Source organism: Stigmatopora argus, chromosome 5 (assembly GCF_051989625.1).
Source record: "Stigmatopora argus isolate UIUO_Sarg chromosome 5, RoL_Sarg_1.0, whole genome shotgun sequence".
In the NCBI taxonomy this organism is placed as follows: domain Eukaryota; kingdom Metazoa; phylum Chordata; class Actinopteri; order Syngnathiformes; family Syngnathidae; genus Stigmatopora; species Stigmatopora argus.
Window position 1 is genome coordinate 1,450,304 of NC_135391.1, and position 11,267 is coordinate 1,461,570.

An 11,267-nucleotide genomic window follows, 5' to 3' on the forward strand; every position below is an offset into this window, starting at 1 on the left:
AAAACACAAAGTCAAAGATCATAGAAACCGAGGTTTTTGGTCTTTTGGCAGGTTCAAAGATGGTTGGCACGCAAGCATGCAGATGGAAGCGGGTCGGGACCGAGGCAGCTTGCTTGACTTTCAGTACGGCATGCTAACGATTGCTAACAATAGATAGCGTTGCTCCGATCTGTTTGGGTCTGAGTCGTCAACACTCGAAATATCTAGAAATTACTGCCAAACATTATTTTTATTATTCATTTTCTGAAGCACTTAACCTCACGAGTGTCGCGAGGGGTGCCGGAGCCTATCCCAGTTAACTGGGGACACCCGGAATCGTTGCCCGGCCAATCGCAGGGCGCCAGGAGACGGACAACCAGTCACACTCACACTCGTAGCTAAGCGTAATTTAGCGTACAATTAGCTTAGCATGCATGTTTTTTGGAATGTGGGAGGAAACCAGAGTACCCGGAAAAAACCCACGCAGGCCTGGGCAAAACATGCAAACTCCACACAAGTGTACCGACCAGGATTCAAACCCAAGACCCCGTAACTGCGAGGCTGACATGCTAACCACTTAGCCGGGCCACTGTCAAACATCAGTTTAACGGTAGCGGCTAAAGAAAAAGGAGGCTAACTTTGAACGAGCGCTAAGAATGGACAAAATGACCCTGAAATGCCCACTCGGAAACAAAATGGCCGACTTTGAGTACCCCAAAACATGGCACAAAATGGATGCGAGCGTACGCCAAAGAAACATTCCATCAAATTACAGATGAACAAGGTCTTGCGGGGATGCAATGTTAGTAATGTCGGGAGGCAGAGAAACCACACAGTCAGAAACCTGATCTCCATCTTGACTTCCACCTGCAACACAATACAAAAGATCATTCTAATTTTATTCTATATTCATCTTTTCACTTTTGGTCAACCTTTAAATCTCATTGTACTTGTATAATGACAATAAAGGCATTTAATTCAATGCAAAAATGTCAATGGCAGCGAATGCTAACACCTAAAAGTTAATACTACTTAGCTTAACGTTATTTTTTTACCCGATTCCTGAAAATGATGATCGGGGACATCTTTAGCGTCGACAGATGCTTTAGCTTTAGCGCTAATGGCTGACTGAGCTCGTCAGTGCTAATTAATGCGCCCGTCGACTATATATAGAAAATAAAAAAATGAATAATAATCTGATATCTCCGTCTTCCCCGGAGATAAATCAGGCCTTCTAATTCAGCAAATGGCTGCGGCAGCTGGAACGAGGGCGGCTGGCGTTCTGGCCACTGGCAGGTGATGGATGAATGGCGCTCGCGGGGAAAGGAAAATCTTGGCTTTCGTGAATACCACAAGACGGATGGTGTCAAATTGATATTAGCGCTTAGCATTGGGTGGCCGCTTTCCGTAAAGGAACGTACTTTGAAACTTAAAAATGTCAGCAGAAATATTGAGGTTGAGATATTTGAGAAAATTGAAATTAGCGCTTAGCATTTGATGGCCGCTTTCCTTGATGGAACATACTTTTAAACTTAAAAATATCTGTAAAAATATTTAGCTTAAAATATTTGAGAAAATGGAAATTAGCGCTTAGCATTTGATGGCTACTTTCCATAAAGGAACATACTTTTAAACTTAAAACTATCCGTACTAATATTTAGCTTAAAATATTTGAGAATATTGACATTGGCGCTTAGCATTTGTTGGCCACTTTTTATAAAAGTACGTACTTTGAAACTTGAAAACATCAGTACAAATATTCACAATGAGATATTTGATACATTGATATTAGCGCTTAGCATTAGCCTATTAGCATATCAGTACAAATATTTAGAACTAGATATTTGACAACATTGCGGTGAGGTTAGCTAGCTCTAGCTAGCTATCTAGCTAGATAGAGAGAGTATTGCCGGAAGAAAAATAATGGTAAAATAACCAGACCAAAGTCCTTATAATGCCTATTTTAACGGTACGTGAACCAGTTCAGGTTTGGCGGACTTCAACTTTTGGCGAAGTATGGTCAGTTTGAAGAATTAGATATTGAAATCCTTGTATTGTAAAAACTGTCTACACATTTTAAAATGTCAGACTTTCAGCTACACTTGTGTTTTTTTCAATGCTAAGAATGTGACCCAGTTCAAAAATCTGGTTTTAGGTACATGCGAGCGCAACCTAAAATGCTTTATATTATAAATATGTATATTTAGAATTCACAAGCTTGTTTCTCAGAGGATTACCTGCGTCAAAACCCTCTCGTGAGGAAGTGGCGGCGCTGGCCAGATTGCGTCGGATCTCCCGCTTTTCCCGCAGAATCTGCTGGAAGCTCCTCCCACATTTCATCTTGCTTTCATCCATTAGGTTGCTCTCACGGTTTTGGTCCTCGGGTTGCGGCGCCGCCGTTTTGCCTTCGACGAGTCCTTGCGGTTCTTCGACCGACAGAGATTCGGTGGTGGTGCCTCGTGACATCGGACTCTTGAGGTTCTGGTCCGAAGGCCAGTTCTCGGGAACGTTCTCCTCGTCCGCTACGCTGTCGGACGGGGACTCGGGGTAGGTTACGTGTTCCAAACTTGGGTAATGGAGGCCGTCGGCAGGAAAGTCTTCTTCTTCTTCGTAGGGAAAGTTTTGGCTGACGAGGTCCCAGCTAAAAGATTTGGGAGGCAGGTCACCAGTCCCGTCAAAATCCGTTGCCTCTTCGAGATCCCGGTCTGGAGGAACCTCGAGTTTCCGAAGCGCTCCACGCAAAGCGGAACTGAAGTCGGAAACGGCTCGACTGATCCGCTTGACGTTGAATCCCGTCTCGAGATCTCGGCGACTGTGGTGACGGACTCTGTGGGGGGTCTGCGGGACGAAGGGTCTCTCCTCCGAAGCCCACGTCCCCGAGGCGTTGTCGTAGGGCGAGTAGCGTTCCTCGTAGCTGCTAAAATGATTGCCGTTGCCGGACTGGTCGTAGCTAAACCCGTTGGAGGAACCGTAATTTTCGTCGAAAGAACGATGACCCGAACTTTTCAGGTAAGAGCAAGATTCTGCACCGTAGTTTCGGAGGTTTGTCTGAAAGCCCGGTTGGGATTTCGACCTCCGCGTTTGCCAGTCCTCCCGGCGTGATGACGTCCTGGCGTGGGGGGTAGAGTGATAGCGCCCAGATTCAACTAAGTCCCGTTCCCCGGAGATCCGGGTGGCGTAGCGATCGTAACTGAACACTCTTTCGTAGTAAGCCTCGGCTTTAGGGTCCACCGAGTAAGAAGACTCTCCATCCCACAGATGCTCGCCGGCTCCCCCGTGTGGAGGATTGGTGGAGCTCCAGTGCGCGTTTGTCTGACCCGTGGGTCTCTCCAAATCTGACTCCGACTTGGAACTTTGAGAAGACAAGGAACTGGTGCTCAGGCAGTCTCGGCCAAAGCTCAGTTTTCTGGCCAGCGCGCCTTCTGGAATGTCTGAGCTGAGGTCCGATGTGTCCTCCAGTTCCTCCGGGTCCAAATGATGGTCCGATTCGGTGATCGGGGAGACTGAGTAGTCGTCTGCCCTGGGTCTTCGAGGTTCCCCTTTGCGAAGGTCCGGGAAACGGTTGGACTTTGGCGTGGCGCTCCCCAAACTGCCGTAAGCGCTAGCGGGCCTTCGGCGAGCCGTGGGGGTGGCGTCCTCCGAGCGCGATGCCCCTGACCAGGTGCCCCGGTCTTGATCCGCCTTCTCGCTGGACCGAATCCCTTCGATTTCCACCAACACGGCATCCACGCAGGATGAGACCTCTTCCACGGAACCCTTGACGGAGGTCAGGTAATCCCTGAGGTCTGAGATCTCCTCCTGGATCTTGTTGATGCCCCGCAGCTCTTTGAGAATGTGATCAATGACGGCGCTGGATTCCTCCTCACCCAGACGCCCTCCCTCGGGCTCCGGTGGCCCCGGGAGGGGCGGGGCCAAGTCGTAGTCCAGGGCGTCTCCGGTGGAGTAGGGTCTCTTGGGTCGAACGCGAGGGGAACCCGCCGAGATCCCGTTCCGGTTCGTCTCGGCCGGCGCCGAGAGGGGGCTGGACGTGGGCGGCGGCGGCTCCGGGGACAGGGGGAGTAAACCTTCGAATGAAATCCGCTTCCGACCGGCGGGGGATTTCCCGCTCTTGCGCTGCAAAGTGCAGGGTATCCGTAAACACCCTTCCCGAGTCAGGGCCGCCTCCCCCACGCGTAGCGTTTGCGGAGGTCCGGCGTGTCCTTTCCCGTTGGACACCAGGGCGGAGGAGCAGGCCTCGTCCCCGGGTCCCGCCTCGGGATGGACCCGTCGGCGATCCTTCCCGCGTTTTTCCCGTTCCGCTTCGTCCTCGTAATAGAGCTCGGAATCGGGAAGGCGGTGGTCGGCGGAACCTTGCAGCAGCCGGTGGATTTTCCCCCGGATGACCAAAGCCACTTTGGGGTTGGGGGCTCGCTTCTTGCTCTTGACGCCACCCTTGGGGGGCACGCTAGCTCCATGTTGCCCACCGGAGCGATTCCTGGAGAACATTTTTATCGTGTTCCTCGCAACGTCGTCATTAGCTTGATGCTATTTTTCCGCTCGTCATACGGTTTTTATCCAGGCAAGTCAGCCTGATGTGACCAGGCTAAAAGATATAAAATGAGTGAATACAGTACAATTTGTATTTTTTTTTTAAAACCAGGAAGACATCTGAGGAACGATGTTTTGGACGCCCCGCCCTAAAATAATTAAGAGCAGTTATTATCGAGAGAGACCCGACTTACGGCCTAACAGGTTGGTCATGGGCCTGCAAAACAACACTAAAAACAATTGAAACTATTAATAAGCAAGCTCTGAAAGTATTGGACACAATACGGGGGGGGTGCTGGAGCCTATCCCAGCTGACTTCAGGCCAGAGTTGGGGGGACACCTTGAATCGGTGGCCAGTCGATCGCAGGGCACGAAAAGACAAACAACCAATCGCTCATAGCTAGTAGCAATTTATCCCAGAATTAGCCTAGCATGCAAGTTTTTTGAATGTGTGAGGAAACCAGAGTACCAGAGGAAAACCCACGCAGTACATGTACGGACATGTAAACTCCACACAGGTGGACCGACCTGGATTTGAACCCAGGACCCCAGAACTGTGAGGCCAACGAGCTAACCACTTGTTCCACCGGACCGCCTCGCAAAGGACGAAAGACGGAAATTAGCACAAGGCTACAATCTTACATATTTCCAGATATATGTTGATTAACGTGAATATGAATAGGTGCTGTCCCTTATTGAATAAATCCAACTGAAAAGTCAATATGGTGAAGCTCTCTTGCCTTTTTACGAGTCTGCGGACTTTACAGCCGGAGAACAATACTCTTAATTATATTTGTTGACTGACACATTGATTGGATGTCGGCATTGTGGAAGGAAGTGGGCGCCAGAGTCCTTTGCTGTCAAAAAAGGTCGCCAATGTAAATCACACCACTTGTTGTTTACCACACGTCAAATCCTTAACAAAGAAAAGCAACGAGTTGCCAGAGCTGTCAAATTGTACGTTTTTCCCGTATTTTATACGTTTTTCGGCAATTTTGTACGGGTGAAAATGGTTTTTAAAAAGTACTTTTTTGTAAAACTGATCTGGTTTGACCCGTTTCGGCTCTAATCCGGATCGTCTTGGTCACTGGTCGCAGACGAAAACTAAATTGTTGATTGCTAAAGTTGTCATACTTTGACATGATACGCGTGTCAATCACTTTCACTATCTAAATATAGCGTGTCAGCAAGCAATATACCCAAACAGTCAGGCTTTCAGCATCAAACAGCGACATTTACAGAATCTTGAATTTAGTGCATACTGATTGGGCACCTTGTCCATTTTGGAGAAAATTTGAGACTTTTACGTGCGCCTTATGTGAGTAAATATGTTGTAATTTTTTTTTAAACTGCAAAACAGAAAATAACCAACAAATAATAAATGTTACTCAACCAACATCTACTGGTGAAAAAGAGTATAGCAGATAAACCGTACCCTTGATCCAGTCATTTTTTTTGTCCGACAAAAGCGGCTTATATGCGAGTAAAAACTCTTTTTTTGTAAAAGTGATCTGGTTTCACCCATTTCGGCTATTGTAAGCTTTAAGCATGATATGCGCTTTTTTTTACTATATAAATATAACGCGTCAGCAAGCAATGTACCCAAAAAGTCAAGCTGTCAGCATCATACAGCGACATCTACACAATCTTAAATTTAGTGCACTGACTGATTGGGCACCTCGTCCATTTTGCAGAAAATTTTAGACTTTTACGTGCGCTCTATGTGCCTAAATATGTTTTTTTATCGCTTAATAAGGGGAATTGCAATCATTAATACGAGGAACAATTACCTGAGATTGACAGGAGATGCGAAGAACATGACACAAAAAAAACACCCTCGTTTTAGCTATAACCGAATATTCATTTATCTTCTGAACTGCTATTAAGGGCAGGTTTTTTTGATTATATTGATTTTAATTTATATTTTGATTATTAAAAAGAACAAGATGACACCTGAAATATGTGAACATAAAAATGTGGGTCTTGTCATATCAGATGTTAATATTGCAGTGTACGTGATGTAACGTCTACGTTTGTGGAGGCCAGGTCCGGATCAGGTGATGATGTTTTTTGATCGGCAAAAGTAACCGCTATGTTAACAACTATTTGTCTTTCATTCGAAGCTCGACCAACTGGATTTGAAGCCGATAAAAAGTGGTGTGAAGTTCAACAGATTTCCCCCACCTCGTTCCTCCTCATTCTTCTACCCAAAGAAGTCACGGTGGCAAAGACCTAAACACCCCCGCGTGATTTCTGGTCATTGCCCGCCGTCGAAAAAGCGCACGGCGTCGGGTTAAAAATAGAAAGTGTCTTGACGGACTGAACTGCCGTCATGGGTTCCTCAAATGTCTGCCCGAGAAAGGTTTTTCGGGCACTTACCTGCAACGTGAAGGCTCCGAGTGGATTTGGGCTGCCCTGCCAATCAAATCCACGGAAAGCTCCTCCTCATACATCCAATGGGGATCAGCGGCATCTTCCTCATCTGGTCCTTCCTCTTCCTCCTCCGCCGATGGAGATGCTCGGCTTCCTCTTGGCTTTTTTCACCGTCACTTTCTCTCTCTCTCTCTCTCTCTCTCTCTCTCTCTCTCTCTCTCTCTCTCTCACTGGCTCCGCTTTACCTTTTCCACTTTCTTTCTTTTTTTTTTTCTTCCCTCCCTCTCCCGCTAATTCAATTTGTCCCTTTCCGTCCATCCGTCCCTCCCTCTCTCCACCAATTGGTCTCATCTTCTCGTTCTTTTATCTCCTCTTTTCCCTCGGCCTCTCTTTGGCCCCGCCCTCCTTGAATTCTCTCTCTTTGGCCCCGCCCTCCACAGCAGGCCTGTCAAACCCGCCTATAAAAACGTCCAAACAAAACTTGCGACTGCCACGGACGGCCATAGACGTCCAATCCAAAGAACACCCCGCCATCCCTCCCACTTCAAATGGATTGGACGTCGACGCGTGATAAAGATCGGCATCCATATTTTGATCAATTCATCCCATGAAACGACATTTGTTTGGAACAAGAAAGACTCCGCCTCCCACTGCGGAGGTCTGCCAGGGATTTCCAAAAAAAAATGTTAACAAAAGTGGAAAAAAAAAAATCTTGGATCCACACCAAAATGTAATGGCTTCTTCCTTCCACCGAACATCAGCTCCCCCCATCACCCCCCCCCCCCCCCCCCCTCTATTCCACCTTCATTCTGGCTCAAAGTTATTCCAGAAATGAGTTCAGTCATTTGGGTGTGTACGACACACCCACACAAAAACATGAGCATCAACTCCTTGGCAAAATTGCTAACAAGATTAGCACTTGTTATCCATTCAATCATTCATTTTCTGAACCGCTTTAGCCTCACAAGGGTCGCGGGGGGTGCCGGAGCTGTCATGGAAATTTAGCGAGATCGTTTGTTCGCCCGTGTAGTGACAACGTATCGTAAAAAAGCACCCGTTCAGGTGTAATCTATGTGTATTTTGAAACTCTACTACTTATTTATTATATTGACTACTTATTTATTGGCAAATTGGTGGCGGAAAAAAGCCTCGTCCGACGCAATCGGCGCGAACGAGTGCAAATTCGGAGCGGAAAGTCAAGCTAGCTGCCGTTGGGATAGATGAGAAAGGATATGGGATGGTAAAGCAAGATGTCTTCTTACCTGGAGGAGCTGGCCCTTGACTTTGTAGTATGCTTTGAGCCAGCGAATTTTGGAAGGAGAACACAGCGGCGGATCGTCCAGCGACTCCCTGATTAGGAGACAAAAAAAAAAATGGAGGTATAATATATCATTTTGCCAATACAGTGGTACCTCGAGATACGAGCTTAATGCGTTCCGGGACTGAGCTCGTATGTTGATTTACTCGTAACTCAAATCAACGTTTGCCATAGAAATGAACTAAAAATAAATGTATTGGTTCCCATCCTCTGAAAAAACACCCAAAACAGGATATTGGATTGGAAAAAACATTTAGATTTTGTTCTAATTCGCCATCTATTAACAAAGTAACAAATAATTAGTGGTTTAATAGTACCAAAATGTGTTTAATTGTACTAAAATTAGACGGATTTCGCACAATAGAATAACGCACGACCACTTAGTATATAATCCTCTTGTATTAGCAAGCAAGCTCCGCCATTCTGCACTGACTAGCACTCCCTTTTTTTGCGTGTAACAAGTTTTCGTATGACTTTTGACCTCATGAAAGCAACACTGAATCAGCTCTTTGGTGATGTTTGACAGTTCATTCGTTCTTTGAATGATTGCGGAATTCCTATTCTGACCTATGCGACCTTTGGCCTCGTGACCCCAAAATTTTATCACCTCATATCCCATCATATCCTGCAAGTATATCATCATAATCCTAACAACAATGATAGCAGGTTATAATCTATTTATTCTTTAAGTGATCAGGAATTTCCTATTCTGACCTATGTGACCTTTGACCCCACAACCCCAAAGTTTGATCCCCTTATCCATTCATTTTATAAAGATATCCTGCACGTATATCATAATAATAGGAATAACAATGATAGTAATAATCCCTTTATTTGTTCTCTGTGTTATCAGGAAATTCCTATTCTGACCTTGGTGACCTTCGACCTTCTTAACCTATCATGTCATCACCTGTTTTTCTTCAATTTAGAATCATTGCTAATTATGCTAATCATACCTGTTCTCACTCCTCGTCTTGTTTTGGCCACCGTCCCATATTTGGACATTTTTGGGTAGCGGGGTGATGGAGTCCCTCTGCTTCTCCGTTTCTGGTGTAGGTTTTTCAACCTCCACTTGGTCCGGCGTTGGCGCTTCCTTGTCCCGGAGATGGGGGTGGGGTCTCAACTCCGGCGGGGGGCCCGACTCGGGTTCCAGGCTGAGCTGGGAGCTGCTCTGGCTAATATTGTCCGAAAAATCCAAGCGGCTGCTGCTGGAGAGTGGACATAAATCATGATTGTTTAGTATCATCTTCAATAATTATATTTGTTTTTCAAATCAGGGAGATAGGCTAGGAGGATGGATACGTTTCTATTAAGGCTTGTAGTACAGTAATCCCTCAAATATCGCAGTTAATGAAGACCCAACATGGCCGTGATCATTGAAAAATTGCAAAGTAGGGTCACCCCATTTTATTTTTTTTCAGTGCTGAATCCTAGTAGCAATAGTGGCTTCCGCTTATGAGTTTCAGTGGGGATTTTCACATTTTTATGAACTTTATTAAAAAATTTATAAATAATAATATTTTTTTCTTCAGTGCTAAGTCGTAGTAGCAAGCAGAAGACAGCAGAGTGGCTTCTGCTTGCAATTTTCAGTGTTGGTTTTCACATTTTCAGGAACTAAAAAATAATAATAATAATTAAAATTTATGTATTAACAATTAACAGCAGAAAAAAAATCACAAAAAAGTGAAGTTATGATAATCGAGGGAAGACTGTATGTCGTATGTGTGTAGTACGGGTGTGTGTATAAATTAGGGATGCAAAAAATGAACTAATAAAGTCGCAAAGTCCGATAAGGGAAAAAATAATTATTTATTAATAATTAGCAGCAGAAAAAAAATCTCAAATAAATTATTCCGCGATAAGTGAAGTCACAATAATCGAGGGAAGACTGTGTGTGCGTGTATAAATTAGGGCTACAAAAATCAACGCATTAAGTCGAAAAAATCCAATTAGGGGAAAAATAGCTTGAAAATCAATGTTGCTACGTCACTGATTTGTCTAATTAGAGTGGCGTTTGTGATGGTTTGTTGAATTTATTTGGGAGGATACCCAGGAAATAGCCACGTCTCCCAGATTGGGCCACAATATTTGAATGTTGCGAGTGAAGCTTTAGAGGTGAAAGCCGGCAGACGTCCGTCCATCCGGCAGGCCCACGGCTAACGAGGAAAGTGGCGCTGATTTACTTTGGCGTTGGCCGCGTTCCAAACAGCCTCTTCCGCCCGCCCCTCCTTTTTATTTCCGTCTGGGCCACCGCGTCGTCGTGAATCTCGCCATTGATTCATATAAGAAATTGGCTGCGAGTGAGCGTGTGGTTAAAGGAGGTGCACAACGGGGTGAATGACACACACCTCGCAAATAAAAAGATCCCAACCGTGTGTTAGCTTCCAAAGTGCTATTCGCCATTTTCAAACACGTCGTCTACATGGACATTTTGTTATCTTGCCAAAGTACTTCATTGGCCTGAATATAAGACGACCCTCTCTTTTTCAAGACGTTGCATTTTTTCAGTATTTTTTCCGTTAGTCAGTACGAATGCCGGAGCGATCGCTAATACGAGAGGAGCATATACTACTTCTGGTTGGCAAGTGGTCGTGCGTTATCCTATCGTGAGGACATTTGTGTGCATTATTTTGGGAATATTTTGAAGGGAAGACAAAAGCAAACAACCCTGGACAGGTTGCATCTGAAAGTCAGGGTGGAGGCGGGGCTAATAGAGGCAACCCGGGAGAAGAAAGGTATCAAAATGTCAAACTAAATCAGAATTAATTTTCAGAGGGTTGGAACGAATGAATTTGTTTTGAGTTGATTTCTATGGGAAACGTTCGTTTGAGTTACGAGTAAATCGACATACGAGCTCAGTCCCGGAACCAATTAAGCTCGTATCTCGAGGTACCACTGTATTGGCTTTATATCACAGGCAGGTTGACTGGAATGGAAGGCAGGGGATGGTTATGATGTTCAAGTAAAAACACAAGGACAGCTAGCAAAAAATGACGGAATAAGTCAGGAAGGGTAGAAGACAAAACAAAGGAGAGGGCAAGCTAGCAATAGCACGATGAGAAGAACTAGC

General features: G+C 45.4%; 2 protein-coding genes across 9 annotated transcripts in view; both read right to left on the reverse strand.

Annotated features, from left to right (window-relative positions):
* The window catches only part of LOC144074603 (uncharacterized), a 43,020-nt gene that overhangs the window by 23,568 nt on the left and 8,185 nt on the right, over positions 1-11,267 (reverse strand). For 7 of the 8 annotated variants that reach the window (XM_077601118.1, XM_077601116.1, XM_077601117.1 and 4 more), the window contains exons 2-3: positions 9,154-9,405; positions 8,142-8,229 (exon numbers count right to left, since the gene is read on the reverse strand). In XM_077601118.1, the coding sequence (XP_077457244.1) occupies positions 8,142-8,229; positions 9,154-9,405 (340 nt within the window). The remainder of the gene's footprint in view (positions 1-8,141; positions 8,230-9,153; positions 9,406-11,267) is intronic. The other variant, XM_077601113.1, reaches the window with a different exon arrangement.
* Positions 6-7,082, reverse strand: LOC144074606 (uncharacterized). The gene is made up of 3 exons (XM_077601122.1): positions 6,886-7,082; positions 2,217-4,561; positions 6-846 (listed from the first exon to the last, which is right to left on the reverse strand). Exons 2-3 carry the CDS (start codon positions 4,462-4,464, stop codon positions 749-751), a joined length of 2,346 nt encoding a protein of 781 aa, XP_077457248.1. The 5' UTR covers positions 4,465-4,561; positions 6,886-7,082; the 3' UTR covers positions 6-748.